The sequence below is a fragment of the Cinclus cinclus genome, chromosome 26, assembly GCF_963662255.1.
Source record: "Cinclus cinclus chromosome 26, bCinCin1.1, whole genome shotgun sequence".
Taxonomy (NCBI): Eukaryota; Metazoa; Chordata; class Aves; order Passeriformes; family Cinclidae; genus Cinclus; species Cinclus cinclus.
The window spans coordinates 5207001-5232190 of NC_085071.1; the positions used below are offsets into that span (position 1 = coordinate 5207001).

Sequence of the window (25190 nt, forward strand, 5' to 3'; positions counted from 1 at the left end):
GGGGGAGGAGGAGGAGGAGGAGCAGGAGGAGGAGGAAGGGGCTCATTAATATGGAGCAGAGGGATGAGGGATATCCCCGCCTCTCCCAAGGTGAGACCGTGGCTACTGTGGGCTGGATGGGGCCAGAGGGTGGGGCCAGAATTAGGGACGGTAGGGACAACATTTGGCACGATGGGGACGGCATTTGGCACGGTGAGGACAGGATTTGGCACATGAGGACAGGATTTGGCACGTGGGGACAAATTTTGGCACGATGGGGACGGGATTTGGCACAGACGAGGGGCTCGGAAAGGACAAGGATGAGCTCGGGAGCTGCTGCCGGGGACAGCCCGGCCAGGAGGTGCCAGGGGGTCCCCGAGGTGTCCCCATCACGGTGCCATCCATCCCAGTGCCACTGGGCCTCGTGGCTGCAGCTCCCCCACGCCCTGAGATGGGGGTGGCACTCAGAACCTGTTCCTGCCACCCCAGGGAAGCTCCTGGAGGATTCCTGCCCCAATTCCCGCCCCGTGACCCCTGCGCAGCCCCCCGGGGTTGTCCCCATGTCCCCAGAGAGTCAGCTCCCATGGGGGGATGGATGAACTGCTCACACCTCCATTCCCGTTAATTCCCGCTCCCACTCCCGTTCCCATCTTCGCCGGCAGCCGCCCCCATTCCCATTCCCAGGGAACACGGGATGATTCATCCCGGCCTTTCCTCCTCCTCCTCCTCCTCCTCCTCCTCTCCCGAGGGCTCCACATGCGCCGCTGATTCATCACCTTTAGGGGGGGCTCAGCGATTTGGGATGGGCACGTCCTGGGCACCCTCCCCGTGCCATCCCAGCACGGACCAGTTGGGACTGGGATGCTCCTCTCTGGGCTGATATCTTGCCTGGATTGTTCCCTCCGTGTCCCAAACCGTCCGGGAAGCAATTCCACCAAAACCTGGGGGTTTGAGGCAAAGAAGGATCCAGGCTGAGAGCATTTGGGAGCTTCTCCTTTTGGATCTCTCCCTCCTGGAGCTGCTGGGATGCTCCTGCTCGTGTCCCTGTGTCCCAGCACTGCCCCTTTCTAGGACACGAGTGTCACTTTTGGGAGGATTATGCAATTCCGGCTGTATCTCACAGTACTTCAGTGACAGATTTTTGTTTCCTGTCGGTGCCATTGCTCGTTTTATCGCGGTTTTTCGGGTACTGCCGTTCCTGAAATTCTCTCCTAAGCACAGCTGCACCGCCAGGTGCCCCTCCAGCCCAAGGGACAGCACCCCAGGGTCCCCAAAATCCCTTGTCCAGGGCCCCCCAAACCCCCACTCAGTACTTCTGTACCCGAGTCCTCCCCATCCCATATCCAGCACCTCTGAACCTCCAGAACCCAGCATCCCTGCACCCCCACCCGGCATCCTAGCAGCCCAGGGCACCCCAAATTTCCCCGCCAGCATCTCTGGACCCCCACCCAGCACTCCAGGGCTCCCCAGGATCCCCCACCCAGCATCTCTGAGCCCCCCGAAACCCCTGCAGCATCCCTGTTCCCCCATCCATAGCCCCATAGCCCCCCACAAACCTCCCACCCAGCACCCCTGGGCCTCTCGGCCATCACTCCCGCACCCCGTGTCCCCCATGCCCTCCCTGTCCCCTCCCCCGTGTCCCCCATGCTGTCACTGTCCCTGTCCCCTCCCCCGTGTCCCCCATGCCCTCCCTGTCCCCTCCCCCGTGTCCCCCATGGTGTCACTGTCCCTGTCCCCTCCCCCGTGTCCCCCATGCTGTCGCTGTCCCTGTCCCCTCCCCCGTGTCCCCCGTGTCCCCCATGCTGTCCCTGTCCCCTCCCCCGTGTCCCCCATTGTCCCCACACCCCCCCCCCCATTCTCACCACGTGACCCTCCCCATTCATGCCCCCGGTGGCTCCGCCCCCCTCTCCCCATTGGCGTCCGCTGGCGCGCCGTAACCAATCAGCGCTCAGCATCGCCGATGAGCGGGGGAGGTGTTGCCGCGCAGGGCCGGCGCTGATTGGCTCTTCCCCCGGCTGGAGCCCCGCCCATACCGGAAGCAGGAAGCGGGCGGGCCGGCCGTGACCCGCGGGCGGGCAGCGCCGGCCGCGCCATGACGGGAAAATCGGTGCGGGACGTAGAGCGCTACCAGGCGGTGCTGGCCGGGCTGCTGGCCGAGGACGAGAACAAGTTCTGCGCCGACTGCCAGGCTAAAGGTAGCGCGGATGGGCGGCGGGGCCTGCTGAACCCGCGCCACACCGGATACACCCCCTTGGTGCCCCCCCCATCAGACCGGCCTCGCCGCTCGGTGCTTTCCGGTGTCGCCGCTCCCCCGAGGGTCGGGCACACCCGGTTGGGTCTCGTAGGGGTGGGCACCGCGCTGCTTCTGCCAGAGGCCCGGTGGGAGCGCTCCGGTGGTGGCGGGGGGACAACGGTGCTGCCCCGGCGGTTACGGGGATTGCGCGGGGGCGGCGGCTGAACCAGCGCGGGGTCCCGGTGGGGCTTGGGGGCGAGAACGGGGTAGGTTTGGGGGAAGAGAAGGGGGTGGGCTTGGGGTCAAGAGCAGGGTGGGGTTTGTTGCGAGAGTAATGTGGTTTTGGTGGAAAGAACCCGGTGGTTTTAGGGGAAAGAGCTTCGTGTTTTGGGGGCAAGAATGGGGTGGTTTTGGTGGAAAGAACGCCGTGGTTTGGGGCATACGGGGAAAACAACACGGTGGTTTTATTTTTTTGCGGAAAACCCCCCGATGTTTGGCTGCAGCACAGCTGGGTTTGGTGCGAGTCGCACCTGGAGGCCCCTCTGGGAGCCGGGGGGAGATGAGCAGGGAACAGCCCCAGATCTCCCTGTGGGAATCCCGGGAAACACCCCAGGGTGGGTGGGGATCTCTCCTGAAGGGGGAAGGAGAGGGACCTGGAAAAGCCTGGGCTCTGTGGAATTAATTAAGGGAATTCCAGCTGGGGAGTCCCATCCTGTCACCTGAGGCAGGACGTGCCGTGGATGCTGCAGGGACAGGGCAGGAGCTGTAACCTCACCTTGGAATCACGAACCACTGCAGGAGTTCCACATTTTTGTCCTCTGCTTCTTTACCCATCTGTTTTTTGTTGTTGTTGTTGTTGTTCTTTTTTTTTTTTTTTCCCCTGTGAGGTTGATGAGGCCCTGGCACGGGAATCTGTGGCTGTCCCATCCCAGGAATTGTCCAAGGCCACCCTGGGATAATGGAAGGGACAGGACAAGCTTTAAGGTCCCTCCCAACCCAAACCATTCCATGTTTTTGTGATTCCAAGGCGTGCTATGACCCTGATCTCTCTGAGAAAGGAAATGTTTGAATTCCAGAGGATAAAACAAAGGAATCAAACTGTTCCTTGTCCCTTGGTGCTGCTCTGTGGTTGCTGCTTTGTTTTCCTGCAGCAGAAGAGTTAAAAGTTTCCCAAAAATCCCATTTTTAATGAGCTGCTGTAATCACTTGGAGATCTGGACTTGAGCCTTGTTGCCCAAGAGCTGCTGGAAGTGAACTTGTGGGAGGGATTGGCCAAATCCATCTGTAAACAAAGGACTTGGTCACCTCAGTGTGACCTCAGAAACTGCAGAGCCCCCTTGAAAAATGCTAAAAATTAGATAATTATGATCTCTTTTCATCCTAAAACCCCCTAAACCACAATAACCTCATCCATCCCACTTGCCTGGAGCCCACCTGGCTTTGGGATGAAGGTGGTGCTGGAGATCAGGATGTTCAGTGCCAATCCTTTATCTCTTGGCACCTCCTACCAGCCCCGAGGGCAGAAATAACTCCTCTATTTCAGCTTCCCAGACCTGAGACAGCAAATTCCACCAAAATGGGAATCAATTCAACCCCACAGCTCCGGGTGATGGGGTGGTGGAGCTCCTCCTGGTCACAGCATGTCCTGGAAGTGCAGAATTCCAGCTAATTAATTATTATAATTAAGTTCTAATGTAGAGTTCAGCCTTTCCGAAGCTGCTTCTGTCTGGGATCATGGATTGCACCAGTCCTGGAGAGCAGGTTGGGGTTATCTGATCCACTAATTACCCCCTGCACTAATGAGATTCCTGCAAGTGGGAAATCTCCTCTAGGGCATGTGTGGAGCTGTCTCTGCCTGGAGCTCCAGGGATTTGCTGCAGTTTTGGGGCGGTTTTGGTATTTTTGGTGAATTTTGGAACTCTCCCAGCACTAATACCAAGGAAGGCCTGATGTTCCTCATGGAATAAACAACATTTCCACTCTCCCTATGGAAAGGAGCCCCGTGGTGGCTCCAGATGGTGCCCTCAGCATTTCCAGGGATGTCTGGAAGCAACGCTGCTTTTCTCTGCAGGGTCTGGAGTGTCCCAGGCCAGGCTGGAGCAACCTGGGCTAGTGGGAAGTGTCCCTTACCCGTGGCAGAGGTGGAATTAAATAATCATCAAGGTCCTTCCAACCCCAGCCAGCGTGGGATTCTGTGAAACCTCAGGGTGCTTTTGCTGCTGCTCAGAGCTCTTGTTTTGCAGGAAATTGGGTGAAATCGCTTCACTGCTTCTTCCTCTTTTTTTTTTTTTGTTTGCCAACCTCATGTCCGGTCCAGGGGAACTGGGAGAGCTGAGCCAGGGCAGGGTGGGCTCTGCTGAGTTATAATCCCTTCCTTGGAGGATTTTGCTGTGGGAATCACTTGGAAAAACACCTGGAAAGGGCAGCACTTGCTGGGCAGGTGGGATTTTTCCTGCTGGTGCCATTCCTGGGGTGAAGCCAAGCCATGGCCGTGGTGCTGCTTTTCCATGTGTGTGTGTAAGAGATAACAGAGCTGCTGCACAACCTGTGCTGAGCATCCAACACCAAATTCCCTGCCTGGAATGGCAGCCTGCAGCTGGGATGGCTGAGGGGAGGGAGTGATGTGCTAAAAATCTCCCAAGTTCACCAGCGGGATTTGGAAAAATTCCCTTGGGAGTGAATTCGTTGCTACCTCTCCAGCTGCTCTCATGCACCCCTCTCCCAGCTAATTGTGTTTGGTTCTCTGCTTATCCCAAACTCTTCCCTCTGCTCTGCAGTCCCCTCCTGATTGCTGCAGGCTCCGTGGATCCCGTTGGTGACGTCGGAGCAGGAGCTTCCTCCCCAGGGAGCACCGGCGGGCGCTGCCACCGCTGCCCCCAGGTTCAGGTTGTCCTGTGCTCCCCTTGGTTTGTTTGGCTCTTCCTTCCCCCAGGTTCAGGTTGCCCTGTGCTCCCCTTGGTTTGTTTGGCTCTTCCTGTCCCCAGGTTCAGGTTGTCCTGTGCTCCCCTTGGTTTGTTTGGCTCTTCCTTCCCCCAGGTTCAGGTTGTCCTGTGCTCCCCTTGGTTTGTTTGGCTCTTCCTTCCCCCAGGTTCAGGTTGTCCTGTGCTCCCCTTGGTTTGTTTGGCTCTTCCTTCCCCCAGGTTCAGGTTGCCCTGTGCTCCCCTTGGTTTGTTTGGATCTTCCCTTGATCCTTTATGTCTTGTGAGATCCGTGGGTTCCAGGCTTTAATCCATCCCTTGTGTCCCGAGGGATTAGGTGGGGAGAAGCGCTGCTGAACACGGCGCAAATTCAGGTTTAATTCTTCGTCAAGAATAATAGAATAAAAATGTGTAAGGGTTGGGGATATCCCTGCCCAGAGGTGGTTAAATATGGGGTGGGAAGGGGGAAAAGCTTGGGGTTGGAGTAGGTGGTATGGGGAGGCTGACTTCCAGTGGAATTTGGGAATTATTTTATGGGGGAAGCTGCTTTAGTCCAGCCTAACTCCCGTTAATCCAAACCAAATATCCCCTGAAAATCTACGTGACTCAACTCCTCCTCCTCCTCCAGCAGCCTCTCGAGCTGCAGCTGAATTTCCTTTGCAGTCAGAGCAATTCCAAGTGGAACTTTTGAAATAACTGCATGGGAGGAAGGATCCCATGGATCCTTGGAATGGCAGTGCAGGTGGAGGGGGAGTGGTGCAGCCTGTGCCTTCCAAAACCCAAAAACCCCGGGGCTGGAACTGCTCAGCTTGCCTTGGGAAATCTGGGATGAGGAGAAGGCTCAGCCTTGTGCGAGGGAAATCTTGCCAGAGGGACGCACGTGGGCCGTGTGTTCCTTTGAATCCTGCAGCCACAAATTTCTGGGATCTTCGGTCATTCTGCTTTTCTGCTCTGAGAGGTTTGCGCACAAAGGCAACGCTCCAAAATTCACTTTATCCCTCTGGGCTCTTCACCTGAGCAAGGTAAAAACTGGGAGAGGACGCAGCTCCATCCACCCTGAGCCTACCTGGAGCTAAAACTTCCCCCTGAAGCAAAAAGGGGAAAAAACCATCAGTGTTCCCAACAGGGATTTAGTGTGGAATTAGTTGTAGGAAAATCCTTTTTAAGCAGAGATCTGGGTCACGCTTGGATGCCTGACCCTACATCTGGCAGAAATAGGAATAATGCTCAGAGCAGCAGCACACCTGGGGAATCTCTGTGCTGACCCACCTGGGCAGCAGAGGTGGGAAAAGAAAACTCCCCCTCCAAAGAAAAAACCCTCCCCCAAAAAAAAATAAATAAAAAAAAAAAATGCCACGTGATTCCCAACTGGAATAAAATTTGTTCCTATAGAAACTGCTGGGAATTATGTAAGGAAACAGAAGCTGCAGTGCAAAGGGAGCTCGTGCTCCAAAAAATCTAAAGCAGGGTCTTGAAAACGACCCCAAAAAATCAGGAAAAAAAAAAAAAAAAAGCTCAGGGGCTCCTCCAGGGCTGCTCCTTGGTCGTGATTGTCCCCCCCGTGCCAGGAAAGCTGGGACAAAAATTGGGACATTTTAGGAGGAGCTGCCCTGGAGCACTGAGAGTGGGGCTGGGTTTACCTGGGCTTTAAGAAATTGGTTTCTATCTGGTTTTTGGGTTTTTTTTTTTTGTTTAATTGATCTGATTTTTATATGTGGTTTATATGTGGATGTGTTTTTGTAGTTTGGTATATTTATAGATATTTATGTAACTTATCTGTATATTGCGTATATATATAAAATATATTATATATAAAAATAATTATATAAATATAATTGATATTTCAAATTGATATTTCAAATTGATATTTTTTAAATTGATATTTCAAATTGAAAGTTTAAATTGAAAGTTTAAATTGAAAGTTTCAATTGATATTTTTAAATTGATATTTTTAAATTGATACTTTAAACATATTTTAAAATGATACCTTAAATTGAAACCTTAAATTGAAACCTTAAATTGAAACCTTAAATTGATATTTTAAACTTTAAACTTAATACTTTAGATTTATACTTTAGATTTATATATTTATTTATATTTAATATATCTTTAATGTGTATTGAATATATACTTAATATATATTTGTATTTTGTATATTTTTATATATTTGTATATTTTTATTTTTATATATTTTGTTATTATATATTTTATGGGTATTTTATGGGTATTTTATGGGTATATTAATATATACATTTTTATATATTTTATATTTATTTATATATATAATATACTTTTTAAATTTTATGTATATTTTATATATTTTATATATATTTAATATACTTTTTAATTTTTTTTATATTTTATACTTTTTTATACTTTTTTATACTTTTTTATACTTTTTTTATACTTTTTTTTATACTTTTTTTTATACTTTTTTTTATACTTTTTTTTATACTTTTTTTTATACTTTTTTTATACTTTTTTTATACTTTTTTTATACTTTTTTTATACTTTTTTTATACTTTTTTTATACTTTTTTTATACTTTTTTATACTTTTTTTATACTTTTTTTTATACTTTTTTTTATACTTTTTTTTTATACTTTTTTTTTATACTTTTTTTTAATACTTTTTTTTAATACTTTTTTTTAATACTTTTTTTTAATACTTTTTTTTAATACTTTTTTTTTATACTTTTTTTTTATACTTTTTTTTTATACTTTTTTTTTATACTTTTTTTTTATACTTTTTTTTTATACTTTTTTATACTTCACTTTTTAATATTTTTTTATGCATTTCATATATATTTTAATATACTTTATATTTTATAATTTTTCTATTTTAATATACTTTTAATTTTTTTCCATATTTAATATCTATTTAATATCTATTTTTATCTATCTATTATATATATATATATATAAAATTTTTATTATTTTAATTTCAGCACATCCCAGCTGTGATTCCCTGGATTTCCCAGATCCTGCAATTACTGGGACAAATTCAAAAAACAAAAAAAAAACAACAAAAAACCCTTTAAATAATCCTTTTAATTTCTCAACATCACAAATGTGCTCCGTGTTAGGCTCTGCCAGATGTTGAATTTAGGAATTTCAGCACATCCCAGCTGTGATTCCTTGCATTTCCCAGATCCTGCAGGAGCAGGAGGATGTGACCACCCCCCCCCCCCCCCAGTCATGTTTTACTGGGAGCTTGTACTGGTTTGAACTGGTCCGTGTGACAAAACCAGTGAGCTGATTACTCCAGGAACTTGCCCATTAATCCTTTTAGTCCTATCAAGGCTAAATTTATCTGCAGTTGAAATTTAACCTTGAATTTCATGAGAATCCTTCCAGCAGTGTCACCTTAGAGCCCTGGGGGTGGATCTGGGACAGAATTCCGGGTACAAATCACAGCAAGGATCCTGCCTAAGGCATTTATTCCTCATTTTTTGGGCAGGTTTTGTTTTATTCCTCATTTTTTGGGCAGGTTTGGGTTTTATTCCTCATTTTTTTGGGCAGGTTTTGTTTTATTCCTCATTTTTTGGGCAGGTTTGGGTTTTATTCCTCATTTTTTTGGGCAGGTTTTGTTTTATTCCTCATTTTTTTGGGCAGGTTTTGTTTTATTCCTGATTTTTTTGGGCGTGTTCGGGTTTTATTCCTCATTTTTTGGGGCACATTTTGTTTTATTCCTCATTTACTGGGCAGGTTTTGTTTTATTCCTCATTTTTTGGGCAGGTTTGGGTTTTATTCCTCATTTTTTGGGCAGGTTTGGGTTTTATTCCTCATTTTTTGGGCAGGTTTGGGTTTTATTCCTCACTTTTTGGGCAGGTTTGGGTTTTATTCCTGATTTTTTTGGGCAGGTTTGGGTTTTATTCCTGATTTTTTTGGGCACGTTTGGGTTTTATTCCTCATTTTTTGGGCAGGTTTGGGTTTTATTCCTCATTTTTTGGGCAGGTTTGGGTTTTATTCCTCACTTTTTGGGCAGGTTTGGGTTTTATTCCTGATTTTTTTGGGCAGGTTTGGGTTTTATTCCTGATTTTTTTGGGCACGTTTGGGTTTTATTCCTCATTTTTTGGGCAGGTTTGGGTTTTATTCCTCATTTTTTGGGCAGGTTTGGGTTTTATTCCTCACTTTTTGGGCAGGTTTGGGTTTTATTCCTGATTTTTTTGGGCAGGTTTGGGTTTTATTCCTGATTTTTTTGGGCACGTTTGGGTTTTATTCCTCATTTTTTGGGCAGGTTTGGGTTTTATTCCTCATTTTTTGGGGCACATTTTGTTTTATTCCTCATTTTTTCGGCAGGTTTTGTTTTATTCCTCATTTTTTGGGGCACATTTTGTTTTATTCCTCATTTATTGGGCAGGTTTGGGTTTTATTCCTGATTTTTCAGGCACGTTTGGGTTTTATTCCTCATTTTTGGGCACATTTTGTTTTATTCCTCATTTTTTTGGGCAGGTTTTGTTTTATTCCTGATTTTTTTGGGCGTGTTCGGGTTTTATTCCTCATTTTTTGGGGCACATTTTGTTTTATTCCTCATTTATTGGGCAGGTTTTGTTTTATTCCTCATTTTTTGGGCAGGTTTGGGTTTTATTCCTCATTTTTTGGGCAGGTTTGGGTTTTATTCCTCATTTTTTGGGCACGTTTGGGTTTTATTCCTCATTTTTTGGGCAGGTTTGGGTTTTATTCCTCATTTTTTTGGGCAGGTTTTGTTTTATTCCTGATTTTTTTGGGCGTGTTCGGGTTTTATTCCTCATTTTTTGGGGCACATTTTGTTTTATTCCTCATTTATTGGGCAGGTTTTGTTTTATTCCTCATTTTTTGGGCAGGTTTGGGTTTTATTCCTCATTTTTTGGGCAGGTTTGGGTTTTATTCCTCATTTTTTGGGGCACATTTTGTTTTATTCCTCATTTATTGGGCAGGTTTGGGTTTTATTCCTCATTTTTTGGGCAGGTTTGGGTTTTATTCCTCATTTTTTGGGCAGGTTTGGGTTTTATTCCTCACTTTTTGGGCAGGTTTGGGTTTTATTCCTGATTTTTTTGGGCAGGTTTGGGTTTTATTCCTGATTTTTTTGGGCACGTTTGGGTTTTATTCCTCATTTTTTGGGCAGGTTTGGGTTTTATTCCTCATTTTTTGGGCACATTTTGTTTTATTCCTCATTTTTGGGGCAGGTTCGGGTTTTATTCCTCATTTTTTTGGGGCACATTTTGTTTTATTCCTCATTTATTGGGCAGGTTTGGGTTTTATTCCTCATTTTTTTGGGCACATTTGGGTTTTATTCCTCATTTTTTCGGCAGGTTTTGTTTTATTCCTCATTTTTTTGGGCAGGTTTTGTTTTACTCCTGATTTTTTGGGGCATATTTGAGTTTTATTCCTGATTTTTTTGGGCGTATTTAGGAGGTGCTGGGTTTTATTCCTGATTTTTTTTGGGCACGTTTGGGTTTTTTTCCTGATTTTTTTTTTTTTGGGCACGTTTGGGTTTTTTTTCCTGATTTTTTTGGGCATGTTTGAGTTTTATCCCTGATTTATTGTTTTTGGGGTTAAGTTTGAGTTTTATCCCTGATTTATTTTTTTTTGGGGGGGGTGGGGGGCATATTTAGGCAGTCACCAAATCCCTGCGGATGCTCCAGGTTTTCCCCAGGAATAGGAATTAAATTGTTAACAGCATCCCAAATAACAGCACTGCTTTTTTTAGGGTTTGCAAATCACATTTTCCCACCTCCCTCTCCTTAACTCGAGGCTCTGCTCTTTTAGCTGTGGCAAGAAAAGCAGGATAACTCTTCATCATCCAGAATAAAATCTGGGAAAAGTTTTGCTGGAAGCTGTTTGATCCCTAATTCTGTGTTTTCCCAGTTTTCCCCTGCACTGGGACACCAGTTTGTGCTGGGGGGGGGGATTTAATTTTAAAATTTAAAATTTTAAAATATTCCTAAAATTTTCATCAGGATCCAGAGTTTTGCCTGGGTGGGAATTGCTGTGGATCTCTGGGGAATGCCCTGCTGGGATTCCTGGATGCACTGAGTTCAATCTTTCCCTGGTGGATGTTTATTATTTATTTATTATTTTATTTTATTTTTTTTTTTAAATCCCTGGCATGATCTCCCATCCACACCTTGGAGTTGTTCTCTGCCCATGAAAATCAGGAATTTCCATCAGAGCCTTGGAAACTGTGGAGTGAACTGATCCTTCCTTGGGCTGGGATTGTTTTGGGGAGCCAAATCCTGAGCTCAGTGCTGCTCTCCTGCCTCAGCTGGGAATTCCTGCCCAGCACCGAGGAGATTTGGAGATGCTGAGTGGGTTTTTGTTGGAGGGAATCTCGTGGAGCTGATTCCAGGTTATCCAGGAAAAAAAAAAACAAAAAAAAACAAAAACAAAACAAAAAGCAGGATCACAGATAAGGCAGAGCTCCGGGGGTTGGAGGTTTTTTTGGTTTTATTTTTTTTTTGAGTGTTTTAAATCCCTGTTTTCCTGCCTCTTCCTCTTTGAGCTGTTTGGTTTGTGTGGATGGAAGAGGGAGGCCATAAATCCCCAAGGATAACAGATTGGGAACATCCTGCTGCTGTGGAACTCCAGTTTCCAGCCTGGATGAGAATCCAAAGGTTCCAATCCCAGTTCACTTGGTGCAGTTTCCCAGTTGCTCCAGGCAAAAAAAAAAAAAAATAAATAAATAAAAGAAGGGATGAACTGGTGGGAAACACTTTGCTGTCTCTTCCCAGGACCACGATGGGCATCCTGGAATATTGGGGTGTTCATCTGCATCCGCTGTGCTGGGATCCACAGGAATCTGGGAGTTCACATATCCAGGGTCAAATCTGTCAACCTCGACCAGTGGACACAGGAACAGATTCAGGTAAGGGCTGGGATAACACAGGGGGGATTTTTAGGGTTTTGGTTTTTTTTTTTTGTCGGTGGAGCTTTATAAATTTGGAATTAAACCAAGCCAGGATAGCCCCCCCCCCAAAAAAAAAAAAAAAAAATTGTGGGAAGTGGAGGAGGAAGAAGAATTCCAGCTGGGATAGGTTGAGGGGGGAAATGTCCTCGTTCCAGGCTGGACAAACAGCAGAGAGAAAAGTTAAAGGAGCTGCAGGATTAATTAGCAATCCCTGCTGGAGGTGCTTCCCACCTCTCCTTGAGCTTCCCAGGGATTTCCAGAGGGAATTTTGGATTGTTGATGGGATGTTTATCCTGCCTTGGAGTAAATATTGCTTGGCATTGGGGATGGGATGATGGGATAATGGGATAATGGGATGGGATGGGATTGGGGATGGGATGATGGGGTGGGATGGGTTGGGATGATGGGATAATGGGAACGGGATTGGGATTGGGATGGGATTGGGGTTGGGATGGGATGAGTTGGGATGATGGGATAATGGGATGGGATGAGTTGGGATGATGGGATGGGATTGGGATGGGATTGGGATTGGGATGGGATGAGTTGGGATTGGGATGGGATTGGGATGGGATTGGGATTGGGATGGGGATGGGATGGGATGAGTTGGGATTGGGATGGGATGAGTTGGGATGATGGGATGGGATTGGGGTTGGGATGGGATGAGTTGGGATGATGGGATAATGGGATGGGATGAGTTGGGATGATGGGATGGGATTGGGATGGGATTGGGATGGGATTGGGATTGGGATGGGATGAGTTGGGATGATGGGATGGAATTGGGATGGGATGGGATGAGTTGGGATTGGGATGGGATTGGGATGGGATTGGGATGATGGGATGGGATTGGGATGGGATGAGTTGGGATTGGGATGGGATTGGGATTGGGATGGGATGAGTTGGGATGATGGGATGGAATTGGGATGGGATGGGATGAGTTGGGATGATGGGATGGAATTGGGATTGGGATGGGATTGGGATGATGGGATGGGATTGGGATGGGATGGGATGAGTTGGGATAATGGGATGGAATTGGGATGGGATTGGGATGATGGGATGGGATGATGGGATGGGAGCAGCTGCATCAGAATCCCCCTCATGGCTTTCAGGATCAGCTCCTTCCTTGATTTCTGTTCCCTGGCGTGCTGTGGGAAGGCTTTAATGTCGGGGAAAGGCAAATTTCAGGGAATTTCTTTGGATTTCAGTGCGTGCAGGAGATGGGGAATGGCAAAGCCAATCGTCTGTACGAAGCCTACCTGCCCGAGAACTTCCGGAGGCCCCAGACAGACCAGCATCCTTTTTTTAACCCTGGGGGGAGAGAGGAAAAAAAAAAAAAAAAAGGAATCTTTCCGTCCTGGAGTTGTGTGGTTGAACCTCCCAGAAGGAGGAGGAGTTCCCTAGGGCAGGGAATGGGAATGAAGGAATTGCTGCAGAGCTCTGGGGGGTGGAGAACTGGGACACCAAGGTCACCCCCCCCTCCTTGCCCTGGAGGCTGCTGCAGGGAATGGAAGGGTTGGATTTTCCCAAAAAAAAAAAAAAATAATAGTGCTGAGTACTCCAAAGGTTCCGTGGAGATCCCGTTGTGGCCTTCCAGGACCTGAAGGAGCTGCAAGAGAGATGATTTACCAAGGACAGGGTAAAGGGGGTGGATTCCCACTGGGAGGGGATTCTGGGGCAGGAATTCCTCCCTGTGAGGGTGAGGAGGGGCTGGAATGGATTTCCCAGAAAAGTTGTGTCATCCCTGGAAGTGTTCCCCAGGCTGGATGGAGCTTGGAGCAACCTGGGATAGTGGAAGGTGCCCCGGCCATGGGATTTAAGGTGTCCCTTCCAACCCAAACCAGGCTGGGATTCTCTGGTGGAATTTTTAACACTCCTGAAAACTTCAGCTGTAGCTCCCACCTTGCAGGAATGCTGAATAAACAGGGGTATAACAATGTGAACATTAAAAAAAAAAAAAAAAAAAAAACAAAAACCACACAAAAGCACCTTTCCACCATCATTTTTTTAAGTTAATCTGTTACCTGAGGTGCTTTTTTGAGGTGCAGGATCCTGTCGTGACCCGAATGTGCTCGGGGCAAACAAAAGAAAACACAGCAAGAGCCTAAATCCTGATTTAATTCCCTTTTTACAGCACTGAAATAACCTGGAATAACCCACGGGCAAAAACCAAGTCGGGATCTAGCAGTAAATTATTTTAAGAAAGTTACTGCTGGAAATGCTCTTTAAACAATGATTTAATTTAGTTACAGCCTGTACCTTGTTCCTCCCTGTCAAATAAGGTTTCTATTCTGGAATCCTTTGTCCTTAACCAGCTGCTGCAGAGCTGTGGAGAGTTTTATCCGGGATAAATATGAGAAAAAGAAATATATGGACAGAAGCATCGACATCAGCGCCTTCAGGGTGAGTGTGGAGGTCTAAATTAGTGATGAAAATAATTTAAATGTTCCCTGTGTCAGGAGAAATCCCTTCTCCACGGCTTCTTGCACTTCATGGATTGAATTCCTGCCCAGCGCTGAGATTTGAAGATGCTGAGTGGGGTTTTTGTTGTAGGGAATCTCGTGGAGCTGTTTTCAGGTTTGCCAGGAAAAAAAAAAAAAAAAAGAAGAAGAAGAAAAAAAAACAAATTCAAAAAAACCAAAACAACAACAATAAAAAAAACCAAAACAACAACAAACAGAACAGCAACAACAAAAAAAAAAAACAAAATGACAAAACTACAACAACAAAAAAAAATAAATAAATAAAACCACCAGGATCACAGACATGGCAGAGTTTCAGGGGTTGGAGTTTTTGGGGAATTTAAATTCCTGTTTTCTTCCCTCTCCTGGAGCTTTTTCATTTATGTGGATGGAAGAAGGAGGAAATAAATCTGCAGGGATAATGATTGGAGGAGATCTTGGAAGGGTTTTATCCAATTTCTTGCTCAGAGCAGGAAATAGCTCAAATTTTACCTCAAATTCAGCTGTTGCTGAGGCATTTTAGATCTGAAGGGTTTTAAATCAGTAACATCACCAGGTGTGAGCTTTTTCTTGCTGTAATCAGGAATTTTTTTTCCCCTAATTTCGGTGATTTTTAATTTTTTTTTTTTTTTTCTCCCCTCTGCCAGAAAGAAAAAGACGACAAATGGAAAAGGAGCAACGAGTCAGAAAGAAAACTGGAACCCATAATCTTTGAGAAGGTGAAAATGGTAAGATCAGGAAAAAAATCATGGAGCAGTTGTGGAGACATCCCTGAGGCAGAGCAGAGGGATTCCAGCCTGCTCTGGGAACATTTTTCTGGCCTCAGTCACACCCTGGGTGTTTTGAATCCCTGGTGGGAGCTTGTTTTGCTCTGCTCAGACACTGAGCAGATGTGCAGGTTGGAATCCAGCTATTCCCTGCTGATTTTTTTTTTCCCAGCTCCAGCAGCTGCTTCTCCCCTAGTTTAGACCCTGCTTAGATTTGACAACCTGTTGGGACAATAAAGAATTGGGAAATGTTCACTCTGAAATTTTTCATTTTGGTTGTGCAAAGAGAATTTTGCTTTTATTTTTGAGTTAAATCTACCGGGGGGGGGAAGGGGAAGGGGAGGATTTTAAGGGTTAATCTCATTAAAACCTCTGACATTTCACAAAGCTGCACAAGATTTGTGTTGTTTCTTTTCCCCCAGCCTCAAAAGAAAGACGAAACGCAGCAATCCAGGAAAAGTTCCCCCAAATCTGAGCCAGTCATGGATTTGCTGGGCCTGGGTAAGAGAAATTTGTGTCGAAATCGTGGGAATTTGAGGAGTTTCAGTACTAGTTTTCCCAATCCAGGTGAACAATTCCAGGAATGCTGCAGGAATATTCACCTTGAACTGCTGCACTTGGGAAGTTGGTTTGCAGTTGGTTTCCCTTTATTCCAGGAGCAGCTGGAGGGACAAACAAGACCCAGGGGCACTTGGCGAGTGCTGCTCCCATCTCCAGAGGGATGAGGGAGGTGGGGATGAGGTCACTGATGGGGTGGGGTGGCCCTGGTGGCACAGAGGTGTCCCCAGGCTGGGGTTGGGTGACGAGTCTGTCCCTGCAGACGCTCCGGTGACAACGGCCGTCACCAACGGCAGGCCCAGCAGCCTGGAGAAGGATCTGGATCTCTTTGCATCCATGGGATCCAGCTCAGACTCCAGGAAGGTGAGCTGGGAAAAGCTTGTTTGGGTCATAGAGGCACAGGATGATTTGGGATGGAGGGGATGTTAAAGAGCAAGGGACGTCTTGCACTGTGCCACTGTTTCAATTGTCTGCCCTAAATCTTTCTTCATCTAAATTTCCCTTCGTTAAATCCCCAAAATCTCCCTCTTCCCTGTGGAAGCCATGACCCCAGCACATCCCTGGATGGGGGTGGATGTTCCCCCATTTTCCCCTGGTGCTGGACTGTGCCCTGATCCTGTCCCTTTGTCCCAGGTCGTTGGCTCCATGCCAACCTCTGGAAGCGCCGGCTCCGTTCCCGAAAATCTGAATCTCTTCCCGGAGCCTGGAGGCAAAGGGGAGGAAGTGGGGAAGAAGCAGCTCTCCAAAGACTCCATCCTGTCCCTGTATGGCTCCCAAACATCCCAGGTGCCAGCACAAGGTAACCCTGGCTTGAGCTGGGACCTGCAGAGCTCCGGGGAAGGGTGGCTGGGGTGTCCTTGGAGCTGACAAACTTCCAGAAGTGGGAATGTGGCTCATCCCTGAGAATCCCAGAATGGGGTGGGTGGGAAGGGAATGCAAAGCTCATCCTGTTCCAGGCTTGCACTTCCCACTATCCCAGTTTGCTCCAAGACCTTCCCAGCCTGGCTTTGGGCATTTCCAGGGATCCAGGGACAGCCAGAGCTGCTCTGGGAAATCCATCCCAGCCCCTCACCAGCCTCAGGGGAAGAATTCCTTCCCAGTATCCAACCCAACTCTGGCACTGGGAATAGTGGAAGAATTCCTCCCCAGTATCCAACCCAACCCTGGCACTGGGAATCCATTTCCCCATGTCCCTGCCCAAATTTCCTCTCCATCTTTGTTGAGAACTGTGAGTTCCCCGAGGAACAGCTCAGTCTGGATATCCCAGCCAGACTGTGACTGCAATTGTGTCGTTCCAGCCCCTGAACTGATTCTCCCCTTCCCTCCCTCCCTGCCTTTCCCAGGAGCGATGTTCATGGCGCCAGCTCAGCTGGGTTATCCCACCTCTCCCTACCCCGGATTCCCAGGAGTTCCCCCTTCCAGCAGCATCATGGGGGGCATAATGGCCCCATCCGTGGGGATGCTGGCCCAGCCTGGAGCTGCTGGCATGGTGGCCCCCGTGGCTATCCCAGCAGGCTACGTGGGCAACGTGCTGGGCGTTCCCAACGGGATGATGGGGGCCCAGCAGCCCGGCTACGTGGCCGGAGTGGCCGCGGTGCCCCAGCCCGTGTACGGCGTGCAGCCAGCACAGCAGCTGCAGTGGAACCTCGCCCAGGTGAGGGGGAGGCACCTGGAGGAGTTTTCCTGCAAGTTGGAGGGTCGGTAGAGGGAAGGGATTTGGGGGATGTCCCGGGGTTTGCGCTCGGTGCGGGATGTGTTAAGGTGGATGTGAATGCTTTGTTGGAGCAGCTGGGAATTGCAGGGTAGGGGGGGGTTGGAAAACAATTCTGAGTCCAGTCCCAGTCTCATATCCCAGCCCAGAGCCCATGGGCACCTCTGGGGTGGGGGGTCCCAAACTTCCCTGAGCGATTCCAAGGCCTGGCCACGTTATCCATGCAGAAATTCCTGCTGAAATCCAACCTGTCCTGAAGATCTCCCATTCCTGGGGACCCCAAACTTCCCTGAGCGATTCCAAGGCCTGGCCACTTTTTCCATGCAGAAATTCCTGCTGAAATCCAACCTGTCCTGAAGATCTCCCATTCCTGGGGACCCCAAACTTCCCTGAGCGATTCCAAGGCCTGGCCACGTTATCCATGCAGAAATTCCTGCTGAAATCCAACCTGTCCTGAAGATCTCCCATTCCTGGGGACCCCAAACTTCCCTGAGCGATTCCAAGGCCTGGCCACGTTATCCATGCAGAAATTCCTGCTGAAATCCAACCTGTCCTGAAGATCTCCCATTCCTGGGGACCCCAAACTTCCCTGAGCGATTCCAAGGCCTGGCCACGTTATCCATGCAGAAATTCCTGCTGAAATCCAACCTGTCCTGAAGATCTCCCATTCCTGGGGACCCCAAACTTCCCTGAGCGATTCCAAGGCCTGGCCACGTTATCCATGCAGAAATTCCTGCTGAAATCCAACCTGTCCTGAAGATCTCCCATTCCTGGGGACCCCAAACTTCCCTGAGCGATTCCAAGGCCTGGCCACGTTTTCCATGCAGAAATTCCTGCTGAAATCCAACCTGTCCTGAAGATCTCCCATTCCTGGGGACCCCAAACTTCCCTGAGCGATTCCAAGGCCTGGCCACGTTATCCATGCAGAAATTCCTGCTGAAATCCAACCTGTCCTGAAGATCTCCCATTCCTGGGGACCCCAAACTTCCCTGAGCGATTCCAAGGCCTGGCCACGTTATCCATGCAGAAATTCCTGCTGAAATCCAACCTGTCCTGAAGATCTCCCATTCCTGGGGACCCCAAACTTCCCTGAGCGATTCTAAGGCCTGGCCACGTTATCCATGCAGAAATTCCTGCTGAAATCCAACCTGTCCTGAAGATCTCCCATTCCTGGGGACCCCAAACTTCCCTGAGCGATTCCAAGGCCTGGCCACGTTATCCATGCAGAAATTCCTGCTGAAATCCAACCTGTCCTGAAGATCTCCCATTCCTGGGCACCCCAAACTTCCCTGAGCGATTCCAAGGCCTGGCCACGTTATCCATGCAGAAATTCCTGCTGAAATCCAACCTGTCCTGAAGATCTCCCATTCCTGGGGACCCCAAACTTCCCTGAGCGATTCCAAGGCCTGGCCACGTTTTCCATGCAGAAATTCCTGCTGAAATCCAGCCTGCCCTGAAGATCTCCCATTCCTGGGGACCCCAAACTTCCCTGAGCGATTCCAAGGCCTGGCCACGTTTTCCATGCAGAAATTCCTGCTGAAATCCAGCCTGCCATGCTGGAAGCCACACCTTGTGCTCCCCTTTAGGACTCTGCTGGTTTTGGGAGCCATGGGCAGTGTCCATCCCTGACCTCTCTCCTGTCCTGTTTGCAGGTGACCCAGCAGATGGCTGGGATGAACTTCTATGGAGCCAATGGAATGATGGGCTATGGACAGTCCATGGGAGGAGGAGGAGGAGGAGGAGGAGGAGCAGCCCAGGGCAGCAATCCCTCCCTCAGCTCCCCACTGTGGAAATGATCCCTCGCTCCCATTGACCATTTCTGCCTTTGTTCTGTTCTCCAAACCTGCTCCATGAGACATTCAGGGTTTTTGCTTTCAGGTTCGGGGAGCCAACCTCAACCTGAATTTATTCTTTTTTTTTTTATTTCTTTTTTTTTTTTTTTTCTTTCCCCCCCCCCCCGATCCCTGAGCTGCATCTCTGCCTTTCCACTGTCACAGCCACGGGGACAGCTCGGTGGCCAGGCCAGGAGCACACCCCATCCTCAGCACAGTCAATGCACACAGGGGAGGGGATCCCTCCCTGCACTGAGCTCCACCAGAGCTCCTGGGTAGCACTTGATGCCCTGCTGGGCACCTGGGCACAGGTGGAACTGGGAAATCTGGACCGAATCCCACCCGGAAAGATGGGATTTCTCACTTCAATACCAGTGTTAGATTTTTTTTTTTTATTATTATTATTATTTTTTTTTTGGGGGGGGGGTGGGGAAAGGGGTGGGAAACCTCGTTTGGTGCCGAGGAACTGGATTTAAGCCGAGCCCAGGGGCAAGCAAGCCTTGCTACCTCTTCCCTTGAGCGGAGCTCTCCCTGCTCCCAATCTCCTTGGAACCAAAGTCCTTTGGGAAAAGCCCTGTCCCACCCCCCCTGAGCAAGCAGGAATCTCGCCCAGAGTGGGGGCAAAAACCGATGGAATGTGAAAAAACTTGCACTGCAGAGTGAATTTTCTGGCTGGTGTTGGGATTTGGTGGAATTTCACTTTTAACAACCTAACCAGAGTTAATTCTCCAGGGCCCAGAGCCCTGTGCAAGTTTTCTTACGCTTTTAAAAGTTACTCTGAAATCCTAATTTATACCTTTTTCATGTTGGTTTTTTTTTTTTTTCCCTCCTGTTTTGTTTCGTTCTTCTTGTCGTTGTTCCTGTGTAAAATCCTGGTTCTCTCCTTTCCTGGCTCGCTTGGGACATTTTAATCTTAAGCAGATTTCTTTTCTCACCTCCAGTAGAACCCAAAACTGCTTCAAAAGTCAGCAAGAAGTCGGACTTGTGGTCTGCTCTCTCCTGTGGATATGTAAATTCCCAAATAAAATATTGCAGTGGACTCCTCTGGTGCTGGTGGTCACTCCAGGTGTGGGAATTTAGGGAATTTCATCCCAAAAATCAGCCTGAATTCCTTCTGGTTTGGGCTCTGTCCCAAATGCCAGGGAGCTGAGGGAGCACAGCCAGGCCTGGAAGAATCCAAAGTTGACACTTTTATATACAAACCCCTCAGCTTTGGCATGGGGGGGGAAGGTGGAGCAAAATTCCTGCAGCTGCTGGGATTAAATTATTTCATTCCAGCTTTTTCATTCCATTATTTCAACTATTTTAAACTCGGGTTTAACAAAACCTTGTCGAGGCTCATCTAAAAAATGTGAAGGAATAGGGAAAAAATCGGAGAATTTTGGAATTTCATGATGGTTTGGGTGCCTTTTTTACCTCATGGCACTTTCCCAATCCCAGGTTTCCTTGGACACTTGCACAGCTTCCCTGGGAATTCCATCCCAGCCCCTCCCCACCCTCACAGGGAGGAATTTCATCCCAAAATCCCACCCTGCCCTGCCCATTCCCCCTTCTCCTCCCCATTTTTCTTGGGAAGCTGGAGGGGATTTGGGAACCAAGGAGGTTTGGGAGTGTTTGTGGGACCTTTAATTCATTATGGGATTTCTTTCCTCAAGTCAAACCTGCTTTTTCCAGGAAAACAAAAAAAAAAAAAAAAGACCCAAAAAAATATAGTTTTTATCCTTTTATCCCATTCCCCCTTTTCAGATTATCCATGAGGGATTATGGGATGATTTTTTTTTTTTTGGTGGGGTGGAGGGGGGGGGTTAAAAACTCGACTCAAGCACAGGAAAAAGTTTTCAAGCTGGCTTTAATTCATCTCCACTTGCTGCCCCAATTACTGTACATGCAAAGCCAATTAAAAGGTGAATAATTCAGCTTTTCCTCCCTTTTTTTTTTTTTTTTTTTTTATTTTTTGGGAAGGAAAAATATCAGGAATATTTTACAAAACAACGTGCGCCCTCAGAGCCGTCGGTCCCGCAGATAGAAACCACAAAAATACAAGAGTTTGACATTTAAGAAAGGACCACACACATAGAAAACGGGACAGGACACAGGTAGAAAATTCCATTTGCTCGTTTTTTTGAAATATTCCCACTTTTCTGTAGCTGTCCCAAACCCATCCCCTTCTCTTGGATGTGGGACTGGGGCTCCAAGGATGCTCCAGTTCCTCCCTTCCCAGGGATTTTTGGGGAGGGTGGAGTTGGGGAATGGGAGGAATCTGTCATTAAACCAAGTTCAGCACAAACTGGGAGGTGGTGGGGGGGTGGGGGTGGGGGGGTGATGCCATCCCAGCTCCCAGAAATCCTCAAATATCCAAGGGAAGTCTTTCCCTGGCTTTCCTTTCCCTCTCAGCTGTCACCTTCTCATTCAGTGCCAATTAACTCGTGGTTAATTAAGCTCTGCTGCTTCCTCACTTCTCCTGCTGATCCCTTTCCATGCAGATTTTGGGGGGTTTGAGGCTGGAAAATGTGAGGGATTTGGGGGGTTTTGCACTTTCACCCTTATCCTTCCCTTCAGCCTCAGCTTCCAAGGGTTTGGAATTTCTGGCAGAGCTCTGGGACCATCTCCTTGCCTTTAATCCCTCATCATTCCCAACCTTTTATTCCCTTTTTTTATATTTTTAATGGACCCAAACCCGTCTGGAATTCCACAATTCCCTTTTATTCCCCTTCAAACTTTTTTAGAGGGAAGCTGGGTTGAAAGATCCCTTAATATGGATAAAACCCCTCCATTTGGAATGGAAATCCAGAATTCCCAAACTTCACTTTACCTACTCCTAAAAATCCATCAGGGCTTTTCCTTCTGTTTTTATTTCCCTGGTGCTGCTGCCAACCCAAATTCCAGGAGAAATTCCCAACTTTGCTTTCCCCGGAGCTGCTTTTTAGGTGTAAACTTGAGGGATTAATGACAGATTCCAGAGTCCTGGATCATCCTGAACATTCCAGGTGCTCGTTCCTGGGATGAATTCCGAGCTGGGGAGGAGGAGGATGATGGGATGGGGAAGATTCTCTCTCCTTTCATGAAAAGATCAAAGCCCTTTAAGAAAACAAGGCCACCAACTTCAAAGTGCTCTGAACATTCAGGGGTTCCCCCGGCCTTCCAGAGGCCCTTTGGGATTGGGAATTCCTTTGGGATATTCCCTGGGGCAGGGAGAAAATTCCCTTTGGAGCCAGAGGGAGATGGGATCCTGTAGGGGAATGATGGGATCAGCATTGCACCCCTGTCCTCCCAAGGGAGGGGCACCTTCCCTGCCTGCTCCAGGGGCTCCTTGTCCATCCAGGAGGTTTGGACAGGGATTTGTGCCCCTCCAAGGGCTTTGGAATAGGATTTGGACAGGGATTTGTGCCCCTCCAAGGGCTTTGGAATAGGATTTGGACAGGGATTGTTACCCCTCCAAGGGTTTTCAAAAAGGATTTCTGCCCTTTCTAAAGCTTTGGAAAGAGATTTGTGCCCTTCCAAGGATTTTGGAAAGGGATCTGTGCCCTTCAAGGGCTTTGGAATAGGATTTGGAGTGGGATTGGGTCAGGGATTTGTGCCCTTCCAAGGATGAGAGCAGCACTGGATTTTGGAATCGAGCCCCTCACCAACCCCTGGGAGGGTTCTGGGGGGCTCAGGGCAGCCCTGGAGGGGCTGCTGGACAGGAAGGATGGAAAAGGGACACAGGGATCCCTCTGGATCATCCCTCCAGCCCCAGGATCCCTCTGGATCATCCCTCCAGCCCCAGGACCCTTTGCCTTGGGCTCAGATCCCAAAGGGAGCAGGGTTGGGAGTTGCCCACCCCTGATCATGGATTGCTTTTCATTCCACAGGGGAAGAAACAAACAAAAAAATAAAACCTGGATGTGGCTGAGTGCACAAGCTCTGGGTCCTAAAGGAATGGAAAAAGTGGGAAAAGGGAAGGATCCAAGGAAAAGGAAAGGATGAGGTATAGCAACAACTGGAGCTCCAGGCCCTGGGGGAGCACTGGGATCTCCTGGATTCTCCTGGATTCCTGGAGTTCATCCCGGTGTTCCTGAGGGATACTCGGGGGTCCCACAACGTGGAGGTTCCTCAGACACCCAGACCAATACTTGGACATTTTTCCAAGTCTTTTAAAACCCAAAATCTTCCTCAGGTGAGCGGGATTGTCCCACCCGGTCACGGAGTGACCCCCAAAATTCTAACCCTGTTTTTTGGGATTTGCCTTTTTATTTTTTTTTAATTTTTTTTTTCTTTTCCCTAAAAAAAGTCATTCCTGCAGCTTTTCGACTCCTAAAAGTGATTTTCATGCCTTGAACCAACCAGGCAAGGATTGGGAGGGGTTTCTCCATGAAAAAGAAATCCTGCCCTGTCCCTGGAAGGGTCCCAGGATAGGGCTTGGAGCAGCCTCGAGGGGCTGGAATTCGATGGATTTTTAAGGTCTTTCCCACCCAAACCAGCCTGGGATCCTGTGGAGCAGAGGGAAGACTTCCAGTCGGAACAGCTTTGCTACAAAAACATTGGAAACCTTGCTGTTCCTGCAGGGAATTCTCCAGAATCCCTCTGCAGCCATGAAATCCCGAGGGAAAACGGGGAGAGCTCTTCCCATCCATGAGGAAAAACACATCCACGTTGGATTCAGATTCCTTGATCTGCACAATTCTGTGATTTTTCCAAACCAATCCCACACTTTGCGGAGATTCCCACATCCAGGCACTTCCCATCCATCCAGAAAGAAACATCTGAGTCAACTGGAAGAAAAGTTTTCTGCCTGGAAAACCATCCCTGGTGCAGTTTTTTTTGGGATTATTTCCTGTCAGGAAAAAACCCTTCCTACCCTGCTGGGGTTTGTGAGTCCAGGTGGGAATTGTGGAATCCAGGCTGGATTTCCCAAGTTGTGGTGTCAGGCAGTGAACAGAAGAGATTCCCTGTCAGCCAAGGGAATCCTGATCCTATTCCTGAGGAATTCCTGGTCTCTTGGGAACCAGGAGCTCCCAGCTCCTGGAGAAAAGGTTGGGAAAGGTGGAGGGAATATTTTCCCCCCTCTCCAGTGCTCTGTGGCAGTAGGTTCAGGGAATTGGTGCTGTGTTCCACTGGATTTTGGGAAAACTCCATCCAAACCTCCTCTCCCAGGTTTTCAGCGTGCCCTGATAGTGACAAAACAGGGGCTGGATTCTGACTGATCCAAATTTTTTGGAAATTTTCACTGGATTTTGGCAAATCTGGCCCATTCCAGGCTGGTGGGAAACCAGGGATAACTCAGGCCTGGAATCTTGGAGTGTTTTCTGTGCTTTTTGTGAACTTTGTCAGTTTTTAGAGGTTGTTTCAGAATCATTCTGAGAGGATTTTGTTTTTGTTTTTTTTTGTCAAACCCATCCTCGTGATTGCAGCTGGGGGTTTGGATTCCAGCTCTGGCAGTGTCAGGTGGGGGCTGCTCCTCTCTGCTGGGGGCTGGGTGTCAAATGGGCTGAAAAACTGATTTAATTCCACATTAATTCTTCTTTCCAGGAAAAAAAAAAAACAACAACAACAACAACAAAAAAAAAAAAAAACTGGCAAATCCGGTGATTTGGATTTCTTTTCTTGATAGAAAATAGAGGAAATCATCGAGCTCAAAATTCCTTCCAGGGAATTTCGCAAATCGAATTGCACATCAAAAAAATTGCTCTTTGAGAGCAAATATTCCCCCAGAAAAAAACCAACATAAAAAACCAACCCTGGAGTGCAGGAATTCATCCTGGGATGCAGTTCACTTCCTCAGGAGCTGGCACGGGGCTCAGTTTGGGATTTCTGGGTGTCTTGGCCGTGTTTTTCTCATTGTTTGAGGAAGGAAAATGCTTGACACGAGG

General features: G+C 47.7%; 1 protein-coding gene across 5 annotated transcripts; it reads left to right on the forward strand.

The window, feature by feature from the left end:
* Window positions 1-2051: 2051 nt before the first annotated feature.
* On the forward strand, window positions 2052-20380 carry SMAP2 (small ArfGAP2). 5 transcript variants are annotated; one of them, XM_062509279.1, is made up of 10 exons: window positions 2052-2174; window positions 11842-11975; window positions 13220-13305; window positions 14336-14414; window positions 15121-15201; window positions 15663-15741; window positions 16061-16161; window positions 16432-16597; window positions 17142-17452; window positions 19162-20380. In XM_062509279.1, the coding sequence occupies exons 1-10, from the start codon at window positions 2072-2074 to the stop codon at window positions 19303-19305; spliced, it is 1284 nt and encodes a 427-aa protein (XP_062365263.1). In that variant the 5' UTR covers window positions 2052-2071; the 3' UTR covers window positions 19306-20380. The 5 variants fall into 5 exon arrangements, with proteins under 5 accessions (XP_062365263.1, XP_062365264.1, XP_062365265.1 ...); XM_062509280.1 differs by having other exon boundaries at window positions 17145-17452; XM_062509281.1 differs by having other exon boundaries at window positions 15121-15192.
* Window positions 20381-25190: the final 4810 nt, after the last annotated feature.